At 40.4% G+C, this 17600-nt stretch overlaps 4 protein-coding genes across 4 annotated transcripts; 3 read left to right on the forward strand and 1 right to left on the reverse strand.

Moving 5' to 3' along the window:
- The first annotated feature begins 5728 nt into the window (after nt 1–5728).
- Nucleotides 5729–6561, forward strand: LOC108821756 (uncharacterized). Its single transcript, XM_056987206.1, has 3 exons — nt 5729–6099; nt 6173–6299; nt 6427–6561. The coding sequence occupies exons 1-3, from the start codon at nt 5735–5737 to the stop codon at nt 6559–6561; spliced, it is 627 nt and encodes a 208-aa protein (XP_056843186.1). The 5' UTR covers nt 5729–5734.
- An 18-nt stretch (nt 6562–6579) lies between these two features.
- LOC130495720 (uncharacterized) lies at nt 6580–7387 on the forward strand. The gene is made up of 3 exons (XM_056987207.1): nt 6580–6690; nt 6769–6981; nt 7058–7387. Exons 1-3 carry the CDS (start codon nt 6640–6642, stop codon nt 7385–7387), a joined length of 594 nt encoding a protein of 197 aa, XP_056843187.1. The 5' UTR covers nt 6580–6639.
- Nucleotides 7388–10107: 2720 nt separating this feature from the next.
- LOC108858529 (uncharacterized) lies at nt 10108–12605 on the forward strand. The gene is made up of 3 exons (XM_056987208.1): nt 10108–10678; nt 10775–11817; nt 11859–12605. Exons 1-3 carry the CDS (start codon nt 10108–10110, stop codon nt 12603–12605), a joined length of 2361 nt encoding a protein of 786 aa, XP_056843188.1.
- Nucleotides 12606–14568: 1963 nt separating this feature from the next.
- LOC130495721 (uncharacterized protein At3g43530-like) lies at nt 14569–17220 on the reverse strand. The gene is made up of 4 exons (XM_056987209.1): nt 16984–17220; nt 16028–16621; nt 15667–15834; nt 14569–15561 (listed from the first exon to the last, which is right to left on the reverse strand). Exons 1-4 carry the CDS (start codon nt 17218–17220, stop codon nt 14569–14571), a joined length of 1992 nt encoding a protein of 663 aa, XP_056843189.1.
- Nucleotides 17221–17600: the final 380 nt, after the last annotated feature.

Here is a 17600-nt window from a genome sequence, read left to right on the forward strand (position 1 = left end):
GATCTCTCAAGGTGAGATAATCCTCTTTAATCCTTATGTCACACCCTTGTTCAATTGATTGACCCAGACTTAGTATGTTACCTTTCAAGTTCGGTATGTAGTATATGTCGGTTAGGAGCTTCTGTTCTCCTGTCTTGGCTTCAAAGAGGATAGATCCTTTGCCGTTTATATCTACATACGAGCCATCTCCGAACTTGACTTTTCCTTTGATGTTCTCGTTGAGCTCTGAGAAGTAAGATCTTTCACCAGTCATGTGATTGCTCGCACTGTTGTCTAGATACCATATATCATCTTCTTTCTTGCTTGGCTCTAGTGAATTCGGTAAGACTTTTTCTTCGTTGAGATACACAACTTGATGCATGTATAACGCAGCTTCTGCTACTTCTGTCTCTGTCTTGTTGAGCTCTTGTTTCTCTTCTTTCTTCTCAGGACACACGGATTTGAAGTGTCCCTTCTTCTTACAATTGAAGCATGTGATCTGGGAGTAGTCTTTCTTCTCTTTGTTCCCCTCGCTAGTGTTGCTTCTTCCTCGTCCTCTACCTCTGTTTCCTTGACCATGACCACGATATGATCCTCTTCCTCTTCCTCTGCCTCTCGAGTTCTGATCGCTTGATGTTTCAGTGCTTGAGAACAACAGATTGTTTTGTTGATCATATCCAGTTTTGCCTTTGACTCGTTCTTCATATGCTTTGAGTCTTCCAATAATATCTTCAAACGAGGTTTTGTTTAGATCAAGCATCTCACTACAAGAAAACGCGTCTATAACGATGACTCGTTACGAGGAAATTATTTCCTCGTAAATTTACATGGTGTTTACGACGATGTTACGAGTAAATAAATATTCGTCGTAAATTCGTTGTAAAGTTACAACGAAAACGATTCGTCGTAAACCCAATGTAATTTTACAAGGCTTTTACGTGGAAAGCCCAATTCGTCGTAAACTCATTGTAAATATACAAGTCATTTACGACGAATCATGTAACCGTTACTTTTGGTGAAAACATGCATATAGTGTGGTTTAAAGTAACTAACTTCGTTGTAAAATCATTGTAAATTTACGAGTGATTTACGTGGAAAGCCCAATTCGTCGTAAACTCATTGTAAATATACAAGCCATTTACGAGGAATCATGTAACCGTTACTTTTGGTGAAAACGTGCATATAGTGGGGTTCAAAATAAGCTAACTTCGTTGTAAATTCGTTGTAAATAAGATGTAAAAACGATGTAAAAGCAAAGTAAAACTTTTCGTTGTAAAATCCATGTTATACCTTCACCTACCACTTACGAAAATCGTCTATATATATGATCATTTCTCAATTCAAATAACACACAAACGAAATCAAAGAAAAAAAAACCAGAAAAAAGAAAAACAAATGGCTGATGGCTTCAATATTTACGAGTTACGAAGTTGGATGTATTCGCATAAAGATGATTCCGGTAGAGTGACGGATGCATTTCTAAGCGGGCTAGAGACATTCATGCACCAGGCGGGCTGTACACCGATCACACAGGAAAGCGGTAAGATGTTCTGCCCTTGTCGGAAATACAAGAATTCAAAATTTGCTCGTAGTGAAACTGTATGGAAGCACTTACTAAACAGAGGATTTACACCACAATATTATATTTGGTATCAACATGGGGAGGGTTATGGTGGAAATGAAGCTAGTAGTAGTAATAATTTTGAAGCTGCTGGTAATAGTGAAGAACCGAATCATTTGCATAATGAATCTAGTTATCATCAGGAGGAGCAGATGGTAGATCATGATAGGGTTCAAGACATGATTACTGATGCATTTTTAGAAACAACTACAACAATAGCTCATGAAACTGGAAATGTAGAAGAACCTAATTTGGATGCAAAAAGGTTTTATGAAATGTTAGATGCTGCAAATCAACCAATCTACACTGGTTGTAGAGAAGGTCTCTCTAAATTGTCTCTAGCAGCTAGGATGATGAACATTAAAACGGATCATAATTTACCTGAGAATTGCATGGATGCTTGGGCGGAGTTGTTCAAAGAGTATTTGCCAGAAGACAACGTGTCAGCTGAATCTTATTATGAGATTCAGAAATTGGTTTATAGTCTTGGGTTGCCTTCGGAGATGATAGATGTTTGCATCGACAACTGCATGATCTACTGGAAGGATGATGAGAAGTTAGAAGAGTGTTGATTCTGCAAGAAACCACGATTCAAGCCGCAAGGACGTGGGAGGAATAGGGTACCGTACCAAAGGATGTGGTACCTACCCATTAAAGACAGGTTAAAAAGATTATACCAATCGGAGAGGACTGCTGCATGGATGAGGTGGCATGCTGAACATGTCCAGAAGGATGGCGAGGTCGCTCACCCATCAGATGCAAGGGCGTGGAAACATTTCAACAAGGTATACCCAGATTTCGCTGAAAAAATTCGGAATGTCTATCTTGGGTAATGCACCGATGGATTTAGTCCATTTGGTATGTCTGGGAGACAGTATTCTTTGTGGCCAGTTATTCTTACGCCGTACAACCTGCCGCCGGATATGTGCATGGAACAAGAATTTCTATTCTTGACCATATTAATCCCTGGGCCGAAGCATCCAAAACGGTCGTTGGATGTATTTCTTCAACCACTGATACAGGAGCTAAAGGAGTTGTGGTCAGAAGGGGTAAGAACTTATGATTACATATGTCCCGTTGCCCATCCTTACAGAAGAAATAAGACATTGTTTAGGAAAAACAAAGTTGTCAGAGACAGTCATCCTCCATATCTCACAGGCCAGTAGATCGAGGAGGACATTGATTATTACGGAGCTCAGAAAACTGTGAAGCAAGGAGGAAATTGGCATGTTCCTGGTAATATGCCTGATGGGTATGGGGTTACTCACAATTGGCATAAGAAAAGTATATTTTGGGAGCTACCTTACTGGAAAGATCTTCTTTTACGCCACAACCTGGATGTGATGCATATAGAGAAGAACTTTTTTGACAACATCATGAATACAATACTGAACGTCCCAGGGAAGACAAAAGATAACAAAAAGTCAAGGATGGACTTACCCGATATTTGCTCAAGAAGTGAGTTACATATCAAGAGCAATGGAAATGTTCTTGTTCCCATCTTTCGATTGTCATCAGAAGCGAAGTCAACTTTGTTTGACTGAGTTGCATCAGAAGTGAAGTTTCCTGATGGTTACGTTTCAAATCTGTCAAGATGTGTTGAACGAGGTCAAAAGTTCTCAGGAATGAAGAGTCATGATTTTCATGTGTTTATGCAACGACTACTTCCATTCGCTTTTGCTGAGCTCCTTCCAACAAATGTACATGAAGCACTTGCAGGTAAATATTAATTAATAATATACATATATATATATATATATATATATATATATATATATATATATATATATATATATATATACTATGAAATGCTACTAATTTGGGTTATATTTGCAATATGCAGCGATCGGAGCTTTCTTCAGAGACCTTAGCACACGTACGTTCAAGGAAGAAGTCATCGAACAACTTCATGAGAACATCCCGATCATAGTGTGCAACCTAGAGAAGATATTTCCTCCATCATTTTTTGACGTCATGGAACATCTAGTTGTCCACCTCCCGTACGAAGCATTACTTCGCGGACCTGTTCACAATGGATGGATGTATCCATATGAGCGCTCTATGAAACATTTGAAGGGGAAAGCAAGAAATCTTGCAAAGGTGGAAGGTTCAATTGTGGCTGGAAGTTTGACAGCAGAAACATCTAACTTCACATCATACTACTTTGCTTCAACGGTTCGTACGAGGAAAAGAGTTCCTAGAAGATATGATGATGGTGGAGTACCGCAATCTTATGCAGTAGACGGTGTTCCTGACATTTTCTGCCAAATTGGACGGTTTGGTGGTAAACTGAGAGAAGTATGGTGGTCCAGTGATGAGGATAAGCATAGTGCCCACACTTATATTCTGCTCAACTGCGAGGATGCTGTGATGCGTTCTTTTGAAAGGTAAATAATATTCGTGTGTATTATATGATATGATGTTAATTAATTATATGATATGATGCATTTGTTTAATTTGCAGCTTGTTTGTATCTCAAGTTGAAGAAGCAATACCAGGAATATCCGGAACCGAGGTGGATGCAAGGAAAGATAAGCACTTTGTCAAGTGGTTAAAAGGACAGGTAATATTAACATATTAAGTAATCTTTGGTACTATTATTGATAATGTAAAATTCTAACAGTGATGTATTAATTTGTAGGTTGATTATGACGATCCATATTATCCTGTATGGTTTCATGATTTGATCCAAGGTCCAGTAGCAAAGGTCACCACATCATCTATGTACTTCACACGAGGTTTCACTTTTCATACATATGAGTATGGGAGACGTCGGGCAACAAGCAACTACGGGATATGTGTGAAAGGTGAAACAGACTTACGGGATCTTGCAAGAGATTATTGAAGTGGAATTTCCAGGGTTGTTGAAGCTAAAATGTGTCCTCTTCAAATGCGAGTGGTTCGACCCGGTGGAGAACCGTGGTGTTCGGTTTAACAAATTTGGTGTTGTGGATATCCATTCTGGGAGAAGATATAACAAATTCGAGCCTTTCATCTTAGCTTCCCAAGCCGAACAAGTTAGCTTCCTTCCATACCCTCGCCTTCGAAGTTCTGGGATAAATTGGTTAACTGCTATCAAAATAACAACTCGTGGACGGATTGTTGCTGGAGAAGAACCACCTTTGCAAGAAGAAGATGCAATCAATGAAGTTGAGGTACCTGATCAACAAACTGATGAAATTCTTTTGATCGACCCGGATAACCATCAATATGAAGATCTTCCCGAAGATGTGACGGATGAAGCACGTGAAGATGAGTTCGATAGAAGCGATGATGATCATTGTAGTGATGTTGATGAGAACTCAAACGATTCTTCATGATGTAAAATATGTTACAAATGTTGATTTTTATTAGAAGATCTTATTTTCATATGTGTATCAAATTCTATTTTATATAATATGCATTTAAAAAAAAATTTGGAGTTTATGGTTTCAGTTGGAAAAAGAGGTTGAATGTGTAGAAGATATGATAGTATAGATATGTAAGTTTGGGGTTTAGGGATTTTGATTTTCGGGGTTTCACATATTTCGTTGTAATTTCGTTGTAAAAAAAACGAGGGCCTGGTAATTTCCTCGTAAAGTTTAGGTTCGTCGTAACTTCGTTGTAAACCATGAATCGGGGTTTAGGGATTTGATTTGTGGTTTCAAAGATTCGTTGTAAACACGTCGTAAACAAAAAAAGCGGGCCTGGTACATTCGTCGTAATTCCTGAAAGCACGTGTCCTCGTAAATTCGTCGTAAACTGAAACACGGGCCTGGTATATTCCTCGTAAACCCAAAAACGCGGGCCTGGTACTTTCGTCGTAAACCCAAAAACGCGGGCCTGGTATATTCCTCGTAAATTTACGACGAATTTACGAGGAACGTGTTTTCTTTATATATGCAACGCCTCTGAACGAGGCTTCCTCGTTCATTCCTCACAAATCTCTCTCTCTCTCTAAGGTAACTCCTCTCTCTCTCTCTCTCTCTAGTTAGTTTTTTTTTTATAATTAGTTTAGGTGGTTAGTATAGGGAATTAGTTTAGAGAATTAGTTTAGGGAATTAGTTTAGGTGGTTAGTATAGAGAAGTTTTTAAAAAATAATTAATTAATAGTGTTGTGATTTTTAATTATTATTTTTTTAAATAATGTAGATCATGGCTCCTAGGAAAAAACCACCACCGACTTATGATGAGATGTTTGGCGACGGTGCCGGGACGTCTTCTTCTTCCGGCGGCCGAGCATCTTCTGATGCCGTTCCGGACTCTCAGACATCTCAGAGAGTTTGGAGTCCTCCTCCCGCACCTCACATGGCTCCACCTCCGCCACCAGCAGCTCAGATGGCTCCACCTCCTCCACCAGCAGCTCCGCAGGAGCCCATTCCAGGGGTAGATGTTCATCCAGACTTGCGGGTGCCTCCTCATGCACCATACGCAAGATATACAGTGGAGGATTTGCTTTCCGCTCCTGGACGGGAGGGTATGGACGTTTTGGACCCCGATAGACCGCCGGGTACTTATTGGTAAGTAAATTTATAATTTAAAATTTTCAAATCATTTTTATATATTTTATTAACAAGTTGGTTCAATTTGCAGGTTTGGGGCCAACAACCGTGTTTCCCGGAGCGTTTCAAAGACGATGAAGGGATACCTCGACGGAGCTTATCCAAACTGGAGCTTGACTCCAGATCACGTCAAGACCACTTGGTTTAAACAGTTTGCGGTAATTTTTCAATTTTCTTTTTTATATTTAATTTTATTATTTTTATTAATTATTAATGGTTTCATAATTTTGTTTGTTTCAGCAAAGGTGGAATTGGTCCTAAGGAATCACCGAAATGGTGAAAAAGGAATTCGAGGCAAAGGCGAAGACTCGCCTTACCAACACGGTCTCGGATTGGAAGGATAAGTGGGAGATCTACGGCTATGACGGGAAGCCCACTGGGGTCACCAAGGATGTATGGGATGGCCTCATCGCCTTTTGAAAGCTACCCAGATCAATCCGGAAGGCCAACTCCTGCTCCGCTTCCCGTAGGACCAAGGATAAAGACGGGAATTTGCCTATGCTTCATACCACCGGGCAAAAACCTCATGCCGGGATCCGTCTCGACGCTGTAAGTTTTAGTTGTAATATTTATTTTATTAATAAATTTGAATTTCAATATTTAATATTTTATTATTGGTTTTTGTAGTTTGAGAAGACCGGAGTCATGCCATCTTTGTCCGACCTCTTCAAGATGACTCACGCCAAACCGGACGGGACTTTTGTTGATCATGCATCCGAGAAGCTCTTCAACACTGTGGCTGCTCGGGTTGATGAGCGGGAGACGCAACTTACCCAGCAGTCTCCGGATGGATTACCCGTCAAATTGACGACGGAAGAGGTCGACAGGATCTTCGAGGAGGTAAAATTTAAAAGCTTTTGTTTAAATTAATTTTACTATTTCAACAATATTAACTATTTAATATTATTTTTTGTAGGTCGCTCCAAGAAAGAAGGGTCGGACGGTGGGAATCGGTTCTGTAAACGAAGTCGCAAGGGCGACTTCGTCTTACTCTTCTAGACGGGCCCAAGAGACTTCTCAGATGCAGGCTCGATTGGATACCCAGCAGGAGCGTTTAGACTCTCTCGAGAACCTGTTGGATATTATGGCGATGGGGAACCCGAACATGCAGAGAGCGTTGGCGGCCAGACGAAAAGCTCTCAGGATGCAACAACGGGATCCCGAATCTACCGATCCAGTGGGAGCGGGAACGAGCGGAGAGGGACCGAGCGGGACCGGCTACTTTGATGATGTATCGCTCCCGTAGATTTTAATTTTTATAATTTTGTTTTGTAAAATATTAAAACTTAAATTTTATTTATGGAATATTTATTTTCTAAACAATTGTTTTTTATTATTTGAAATTTTAATTTTTATAATTTCCAAATTTATTATAAATAAAAATAAAATAATAAATGAAATTAATATAATTAATATAATAAATAAAATAACGATGTAAATTCGTCGTAAAGTTTACAACGAATTTACATCGAAGTACTCGTAAATACGATGTAAAGAATTACATCGAGTTTACAACGAAGGAGATGTAAAGTCGTCGTAAATTTTACAACGAATTTACATCGAATATTTACATCGAATTTACATCGAATTCTTTACAACTTCTTTACGACGAATCTTTACGAGTTAGTTACAACGAGAGTTTACGTGGGCATTACGACGAATGCTTTCCGTGGCGTTTACGACGAATCTTCTTTTACGACGGACGAATAACAACGAATCGCTTTTCGAGGTAAATTCGTCGTAATCCCCCTTTTACAACGAATTTACAACGAATATCGCCCTGGTAAATAATATGTTTTCTTGTAGTGTCTGCTCTATTGATGCCGTCATGTGAATGAATTTCATTGGTAGACTGTTGAGAAGTTTCTTCACGAGCTTTGGTTGATCAATGCTCTGTCCCAACAAGGACGCTTTTGATGCAAGCTCTGTTAACTTGCTCGTGCAGTTATCTATACTGTCCGAGTCTTCCATACTTAATCGATCGAATTCATTCATCAGCGTTAGTAGACGAGCTTCTTTAACGCGTTCAACACCAAGGTTTCTGGTTTTAATGGCTTCCCATATAACTTTAGGGGAGTCATCTTCTCCGGCTTGTAAAACCATCGCTTCAGGTATTGAACCGAACAGAAGTCCCGTTGCGAGGTCGTTTCTTTCTTCGTCGTCAGTGCCTGGATCTACTGCACCCCAAACTTTGTGAACCTTTAACAGAATCTTCATCCTCTTTGCCCAAACAGTGTAGTTCGTCGTATTGAGCATCGGACAGATTACAGCACTAGGAAAGTCTTCTCTTCTTCCTAGTGGCTTCATCTCTGTTAAAGCTTTTGTATCAGCCATGGATACAGTTTCTCGATTTCACAATCACACAAAAACCTAAGCTCTGATACCAAATAAAGTCGCCTAAGGATCGAATGTGTGATATGCAAAGCTTGTTAATAAAACAGTTTCTTCGTTTTATTAAACTCTTAACTTCTTGAGATCATCTTACATTATAGATCTCTATATATAGGGTCTTAGCTTAACCTATTACAATGTGATCTAGAAACTTAACATAAATCTAAATCAAGTTTTTCCTTTTTAGTTATTCAAACTTCCTTTTATGAATAACTTGTTTCCTAAGCTATCTTTGAAGCTTATCCAACAACACAATACAGATGTATCACACAGATTCTCACTCCAAGAATCCCTCTCTCAATACATTGTATCAACTGGATTAGAGTCTTTCCCCATTATTTTTCTCACACTCCCCTTCTGTACTTCCCTCCACCACTCTCTTCTTGCCACGTCGCACATACACTCTCCAAGGCATAGCAGTCCATTGCACGTGAGACTTGCTCTTGTGTTGTTAAGCAGTTTGAGAATCTCAGTTGCACTTTCCATGTCCCTTTGACCCTCGACATACTGCATGCAGGCGTAAGCGGACAGAGTCATACTGGTCTATGGGTTCCAGCGTTCGTGCAGCCTCCCCGTCTCATGTTCCAGTCACTCCGATTAATTTAGTTGCTCTGACTCTGATTGTTAAGGAATTGATTCTACTGCACTGTTGACAGGTGCAACGGCAGTCACTCCTTCCTTCCTTCCTTCATTCACTCCGATTAATGTAGGAAGCTTTTCAAGCCTCCGTCTTCTCGTATTTCGACTCTCAAACGCTTTGGGTTTCTTCAACTCCCGGTTGTGTTTGTACCACCTACTAAGTTGAACCATTGAGTCGAGTGCTCAGGTACTCTTAATGAGGGAAAAACTGATCTAGCATACTCTCATGTAATCTGCCATACTCTTATTTGTTTTCATACTCTTCAACCCGATGGTGAAAGTCGAAAGTGCCCCTCTCTACTTGACCAATGAAAATCCTCTCTACTTGACCAATAAAAACGCTCCTTTACTTGACCAATAAAAAAAAGCGCGGTTTATCTCTCTCTCTCTCCTGTCCAGGTGGATTTTCTCATTTTCTTAATTAGTTTTAATTTTTCTCTCTCCTCCCTAATTCGAGTCTCTCTCTCGACGGACGATTGACGAAGAAAGCGAATGAAAGCTAGAGCGATCATTGAGTGAGTTTCGATTGTAAAGGAGATTGCGGCTCGCTTGGGTGCTGAAATTGACCCCCAACCCAGGTCAGATAAAGTTCAGGTGAAGCATTGTCTTTCTCTGTATCGAATGAATGAAGTCAATGCGGCTCGTTAGGTTGGGATTTTTAGACAGTAGATTTCGAATATATGGGTCTTTGTGTTGTCAATTGAGAGCTGTATGGTGTGTTTGTTATGGAATTGGATTATGAACAAGAAATGTCGGGAATCAAAACTAAAATCCGGAATGAAAAGGGTGAAACTAGTAGACTATAAAAGTGTAAATAGGTGAAACTTTACTGTTGAGAAAAAGTGTAAACAAGTATAAATTAGTAGGACTATAATAGCAAAACTGTATAAGTAAGATTAACTTCAATTGTATACTTTTTATTTGGTACAACAGATAATGGGTTATTCTTCTACAAACATACACTTTGACTATGATGGACAATATGCGAAATCAGGAGATGATTATGAATGGATTCCAAGCGATGGTCGTTTGTATGGTATATCCTTTAAGACATCATCATTGGATGAGATCACTTATTCCTGTTTGAAGGAGAGGATATGCAAGAAGAAGAGGATAGATCCGTGTTTAAAGAGGATGAATCTGAGTTACATTCCACTGGTAGTAGAACCTAAGAGGCAATCATATATTTTGGATGATGAAGATGTGTATGTGTATCTGACATCAGTGGATAAAGAGGGAAGAAGAAGTATTTTGCATGTAGAGGTCATCGAAGAAATGGAGCAACAATCAGTAGTTGAGAAAGAAAGCTCATATGGTGGGAACTATAGTGAGCTTGCGAGTGGATTACCCGAAGTTGAAGGTAATCCGGGTGCACTCACTCTAGTTCCTCGCATTGAAGAAGCAGAACTATATCTGCCGGGGGCTGAACGGGTGGAGAATGTTGTTATAAATGGAAAAGCCGAGGAAAGGGGCATTAATGTTGTTAATGGAGAAGCCGAAGAAAGGGGCATTAATGTTGTTAATGGAGAAGCCGAGGAAAGGGGCATTAATGTTGTTAATGGAGAAGCCGAGGAAAGGGGCATTAATGTTGTTAATGGAGAAGCCGGGGAAGGGGGCGTGAATAGTGAGGGCGACGTGGATAACTCTATGGGTGTTCGTCCTAGTTCGTACTATGTTGAGCTCCCACGTGTTGCAAAAGAAAAACCAGTGGTTAAAGAGTGGGAAGATGGTTTGGGTCTTCAGTTGTTTCAAGAATTTGAGAGTAAAGAAGCTGTGAAAGATATTATTGATAGAGCATCACAAGAGAACTGTTTCGGAATCAGTATTTGCAACTCGGACAGGGGTCGATATGTGGTAAAATGTCGGGGAGCAGATGAAGGTTGTAAATGGAGTGTGAGAGCAACAAAGATAGATAAATCTGAAGCGTTCTCGATTAGAACATACATGAATATGCATTCATGCTCTCGCGTAACTTCAAGTACTGGAAAGAAAATGAAAGTTACACCAAGATGTGTTGCAGCTATAGTGCACAAGGATTATCCGGGACTATATGAGACACCAACAGCGAAAATCCTGGTCGGTCTGGTGCAAAGGAAACTGGGTGTGGAAGTGTCGTATACGACATGTTTGAGAGGAAAAAAACAAGCTGTTGCGGATATTCGTGGTGATCCGGAGAAGGGATATATAATATTGTCTGCTTATTTGTATATGTTAGAGAAGGCGAACCCGGATACAAAAACAAGTTTGGTAGTGGATAAAAACAACCGGTTCAGATACCTATTTGTTGCGTTGGGAGCCTCCATTGAAGGGTTTGAATACATGAGGAAAGTCATCACTGTGGATGCAACTTTCCCGAAGACTGTTGAAGGTGGTTGTTTAATTATTGCCACGGCTCAGGATCCAAACCTTCACCATTATCCAATAGCTTTTGCTGTGGTTGATGGGGAGAAAAACGAAAGCTGGAAGTGGTTTTTCACGACGCTGAAAACTGTTATACCGGATTCGACGGAATTGGTGTTTGTTTCAGACAGAAATCCAAGTCTGATAAAAGCTGTTGGTGAAGTGTATCCGATGTCTAAACATGGGTATTGTATCTGGCATCTATCGCACAATGTGAAAGCTCATGTCAATCAAGGCAGGGACGAGGTTGCACTACAATTCCAAAAGTTGCATGTCTTTATTCACAGCATGAGTTTAAAAAGCAGTATGACGATTCTAGGGAGAGGTATCCATCATGTGCTAGGTATCTTGATAAAAGTGTCGAAGTCAAACGGTGGGCGAAGTGTCATTTCCCCGGTGCTAGGTACAACATAGACACCTCTAATTGTGCGGAGTCTTTGAATGCGCTATTTGAAAAGGCGCAAAGGATGTCTTTATTGCCTATGCTTGATACAGTTATTGATAAAATGTCTGAGTGGTTCAACAGACATAGGAAGGATGCAGCAGAAGGACCGTCATCTCGAAAATTGGTTCCTTTGGTGGAGAACAAATTGCATAAGAGAACACCGAAAGGTTCAAAACTTTCAGTGACTGTATTGAACAGTTTTCAGCTTGAATACAGTGTTATTGGAGAAGACGGGAAGACTTATTCTGTGGATTTGCAACAGAAGACGTGCAGTTGCAGGAAGTTTGATATAGATAAATACCCATGTAGACATGCAATAAGAGCTATCATTAAGTGTTTGCAGCATGATAAACCATTACAGTTGAGTGACATGTACGATTTCATCTCGAATTATTACTTCATTACAACATGGGCGAAAGCGTATCGAAGGACTATATATCCAGTCCCTCATATAACTCATTGGCTGGTTCCAAAAGAAGTCGCGGCGGCGAAGTGTCCTCTACCTCCAGACTACAAGAAAAAAAAAAGGAAGACATCAGGAAAAAAGGCATCCTTCGGCGGGAGAAAGTCGGTCCCGTCCCCGTCCTAATAAGTATATCCCGAATAGGGGTCTGGCTAGCTATTTCAACTGCTCGCAGGGTCCTGAAGGAACTGAAGGAGCTGAAGGAAATGAAGGAACTGAAGGAGCTGAAGGAGCTGAAGGAGCTGAAGGAGCTGAAGGAACTGAGGGACCTGAGGGAACTGAAGGAACAGAAGGAACTGAAGTGTTATATGAATGTGAACCTTAGTGAAACCTGATTAAAGTGATTTCGTTTTATGATTGTAAAACTTGGTGAAACTTTCGTTATGTAACCTTTCGTTAGTTGATGACTATGTTTTTAGCTATGTTTTTAGCTATGTTGAGAAATCCGAATACATCAATGTTAGCTATGTTTTTAGCTATGTTAGCTAACAATGTCACGATTTTGATACTTTACGAAATGTTAACAATGTTCTGTCGAATGGGAAGAGAATACATCATTGTTAGCTATGTTTTTTGTAAACACTACCTCGTGGGATTAGAAAAGATACATATGTCACAAAATCAAATTTTATCATGCATGAGCACATCTAAAACGTTGATAGAAAATAGAATATATCAGGTGTAACCATAAAATCAATCATCTAAGTACAGTAAAACCAACAAAATCGGAAAAATCAGAAAAGTAAAACTTTAAAGGTTTTTGTATAACTACAAACTAAGTGAAACTATAAGCACGAAAATCCTACACGAAAAAATTCCCGCCCATTTTTTCGAATTTTGAATTTCCACAAAATCGATGCAGAGGCGACGTAGAGGTGTATTAAACCCATTATTTTTAATGTTTTCGCCATTTACCTCAGCCAATCTCTCTCTACTATTCAATCTCTCTCTAGATCTCTCTCTACAATCGGTCGCTCTTATTTCTAGATCAAGGTTACTCAAAATCATGACTCATCCAGACGAGGAGTATAGCCAGATGAAGGCTTTGAAGAGAGACATCAACATGCTTGGCTGCGTGGCGGATGCCGGGTGTGGGATTCCGACCAGATGCCCTTGTGGGGGGACAATCATCAACGAGGTGGCTCGGAACCTGAAGTATCAAACCGATTTTGATACTTTACCGGGGAGAAAATACTTCACTTGCAAAAATTATGAGGTAATTTATAGAAAACGCCCAGATTTATAGATAACGCCCAGATTTTTTATTGATACTTTCGGATTCTGATACATTCCCGTTTTACGTCTAGAATGATGGCTTCCATTTCCGTCAACCATGGGTCTTCGGAGTCCAGGAAGAGGTTGAAATGTTAAGGAAGCGCGTGGATGCGATGGCTGCAGAGATTGCTGAACTGAAGTATAATCTAACCCGTCAGAATCCCACCACTCCATGAGATGCGTCCGGTCCATGACATTAGTCTACTATCTGTTGTTGTTGTTTGCTTGAGATTATGTTCCCTTGTTGTTGTTTGCTTGAGATTATGTTCCCTTGTTGTTTGCTTGAGATTCTGATTTACCAAGACTCTTCGGATTTACTTAAGTTACACTAAGTTGGAAGTGAAACTTACTAAAGTTTCCCTATTCTCCCTCCTTCACGATCTACGAAATATCATAAATTCACGAAGTTACACTAAGTTGCAAGTGAAACTTACTAAAGTTTTCCTATTCTCCCTCCTTCACGATCTACGAAATATCATAAATTCACGAAGTTACACTAAGTTGCAAGTGAAACTTACTAAAGTTTCCCTATTCTCCCTCCTTCACGATCTACGAAATATCATAAATTCACGAAGTTACACTAAGTTGCAAGTGAAACTTACTAAAGTTTCCCTATTCTCCCTCCTTCACGATCTACGAAATATCATAAATTCACGAAGTTACCGAGAGAAGTTACCCAATATATAACATAAGTCTTAAATACCAGTCTTCAACATCAAACAAGAAAGTCACGGGAATTTAAAGTCATACAGACCGAATAATTCAAGTTCATCCACATTAAAACAACCACATACTGGGAATTCACTCCGTCTTCTTACCTACTTTTTTTTGTCTTCGGCTTTTTCTTAGTCGCCGCCTTCTTCTTACCTGCTGCCTTCTTCTTACCTGTTGCCTTCTTCTTAGCTGCTGCCTCCTTCTCAGCTTCTGCCTCCTTCGCTGCTGCCTTGCTTCTTAGCTGAATGGGACTCCTCACAGTTTCACCAACCAACTTAACCTTTTTCACAGGAACTGTTTCTTTCCCATCATCTTTTCTCGACCTCTTTTTTTTCGTGTTTACAGACATTAATTTTTTTTCGACCTCCGCAGCATGGGCATACATCTCCGCATCATCATCATCCACGTCAACATCACCATATTCCCTCTGTACATCCTTTGAAATTTCGAGAATGGCATCTTCAACATTATTGTCCTCTTCCTCCGGCTCGTTATTGTCACCACCATCCTCTTCCTCCGGCTCGTTATTGTCACCACCATCCTCTTCCTCCGGCTCGTTATTGTCACTACCATCCTCTTCTTCCGACTCGTTATTGTCACTACCATCACCATCATCTTGGACCGCCGGATTGTCACTTCCGGGAACACTCAACCTAAGACTTTTCACTTCCTCTTCTAGCAGACCTAGCTGCGTAGACAATAAAGTGACTTTTTCATTCACTCCCTTCATAGCATCTCGAACTGCATCTCTGACTGCATTCATAAGCCGACCTTCCATAGCTTTTAAAGCCTCAGCTCCAGGAGTAGCTCCACTAACCTCCACCGAATCAGCATTAGCCTGACCAGATTGTGCATTATTTGATGGTCCTCCGATAGGATTGGTGGGACCTTCAATCTGACCTGTGCGAGACTCTAAATCCATGCGGAACTGTTCTTCAAAGAAAACTTGTTTCTTCCCTTTCCGTATTATCTTCGTCCAACCATCAACTGCTGCATCATCGGCGTCATCGGCCCAACAACTCTCCTTGTCTATTCCTATGGTTTCCAAAAGTTCCTCCTCAGCTGCTGTTGCTACCAAGATACTCTCAATATCCTGTGGTAAAAACACAAAAATACTAATTACCTTAGTTTCACCAAGTTTTCATAAGTCTCATAAGTCCCTTCTCCTCAATTCGACTCCACATAAAACATCAATTACCTTTGTATTATTACCAAGTTTATCGTTCACAGCTTTCGGACTGAATTCCTTGGTTCCACTTTTCCGTTTGTACTGCATCTTGCACATCCGCGGGCAACTACTATTTACACCATTCACATCTTCTCGGAAATGGTTCCTCAAGCTTGGAATTGCCTCAAAGGCCAACAACTACCAACACACAACAAAAAGACATTAACATCAATTAAACAACTATGTTGAAGAGAGCTTGAGAATACCTCCAGAGGGATAGGAAAGCTTGTAAAAACCCAACTCGTCGGCGCAAGCCCGTCGCATTTTTCCAAAAAGGTAGAGACATCCTTCAAGTTATGTTCGAATGCATACCGCCCCAAGGGAACGTTACACACGCATCTAGGTCATCAACAACACTCAGGAAGAAACTGTCCACAGGTGATGCTCCCTCACCACTCTTTCGGCCTCCGAAAAGGATGCTGGCTAAGAAGAACAGAACGGCCATCTTCTTACGATCCTCAGATGGCTTTGATTTCATCGCCAACATCTGCTTCTCCAGGTCAGCGTATGTTACCCTTTTCCCTCCAAAATACTTGTTCATGAATGTTGTACCACCCAACCTCTCATGGTTGGGGGGATACTCATGGCAGTATAGTCCAGAAATGAGTCCTAATTCTCTAAGAGAATATCGGATTGCGACGCCATTAACGACAAACCATAACTCATGCTTCTTCGCAACACAAGCTGATCGCAAAACGAGAACCCACATTCCCATCCACTTCTGCTTTCGGTTTTTAATATGGAAGAAATGCTGGAATTGTGGGTGCTCTATGAACCATTCCACCTCCTTTGCTTTCAGGATCGTTTGAATAGTTCTTATCGCCGAGTCAATGTAACATTTTCCTGAAAGCTTTAAAGACTTTTGATATTGGCTTGAAGGAAAGTGTAGTTTCGGTAGCATGCCCTTTTCTTCGTCATCTACAACCTGCACTCAAGTGAGAACCGGATCACGTACGACATCTTACAACCATCAACATATAGTTTCACAAACTTCGACTTAGTTCAGCAATCACTAACTCTAAATTCCACTTAGTTTTCCACACTTATCTAATCTTTCAAATCATCTATGTAAAAGTTTTCAATTTCAATACTTACCGAATCTGCATGCGACTCAGTTTCATGATGTCGTCCAAATAGAATTTTCTCCCTTTCATCAGCTTCTTCGTCGTTTCTTCGGGGCTCTATTTCGTCTCCGGGTTCCTTCTCTTTTTCTCCTTCGTCTCCGACTTCCTTCTCTTCATCTCCTTCGTCCCCGGCTTCCTTCTCTTTTTCTCCTTCGTCTCCGACTTCCTTCTCTTTTTCTCCTTCGTCTACTTCTCTTGATTCCTCCCCTTCATTTTTCTTACTTGATTCTTCCTCTTCCCCTTTTCCATTTCCACTGGCATTGTCTTCGCTTTCATTTGCATCTCTGGGACTTTGGTCGGTTCCTGGGCCGACAGGTTTCTCGATAATCCTTGGGTTTGCTTCATCTCCTACTACACTACTCGAGCCGTCTTCTTTTGCCTTCGTAACGTCTGGATTCATCATGATTTGTGTTTTTGATTGTCGATTGAGGATTCGAATTGAGTAGGGTTTTCAGATAACTCGAATAAATTCTACTTAGTGAGAGACGGTGAACTTTATGTCTTTTCAATCAACCAATATGGGGAGAGAGGGGAAACGTATTAGGGAATTCAATTTCTGGAAGTGGATATCCGATTTGTTTGGGTCGGTTCTGGGCCCGGGTTTGGATAGTCCTAGGTAGAGTTGTAATTATAGAAGTTTCTCTTGGTTTCGTTGTTTTTTTATAAATTTTCGTGTAAAAATAAAGATAAATGAATTTCTAAATCCGGGCAGTTTCGGGCAGGAGTATCTCAGCTCTTTTTTTTTCGGACAGGAGTACCTGAGCGTTTGATTCTGAACCA

Source organism: Raphanus sativus, chromosome 6 (genome assembly GCF_000801105.2).
Source record: "Raphanus sativus cultivar WK10039 chromosome 6, ASM80110v3, whole genome shotgun sequence".
NCBI lineage: Eukaryota > Viridiplantae > Streptophyta > Magnoliopsida > Brassicales > Brassicaceae > Raphanus > Raphanus sativus.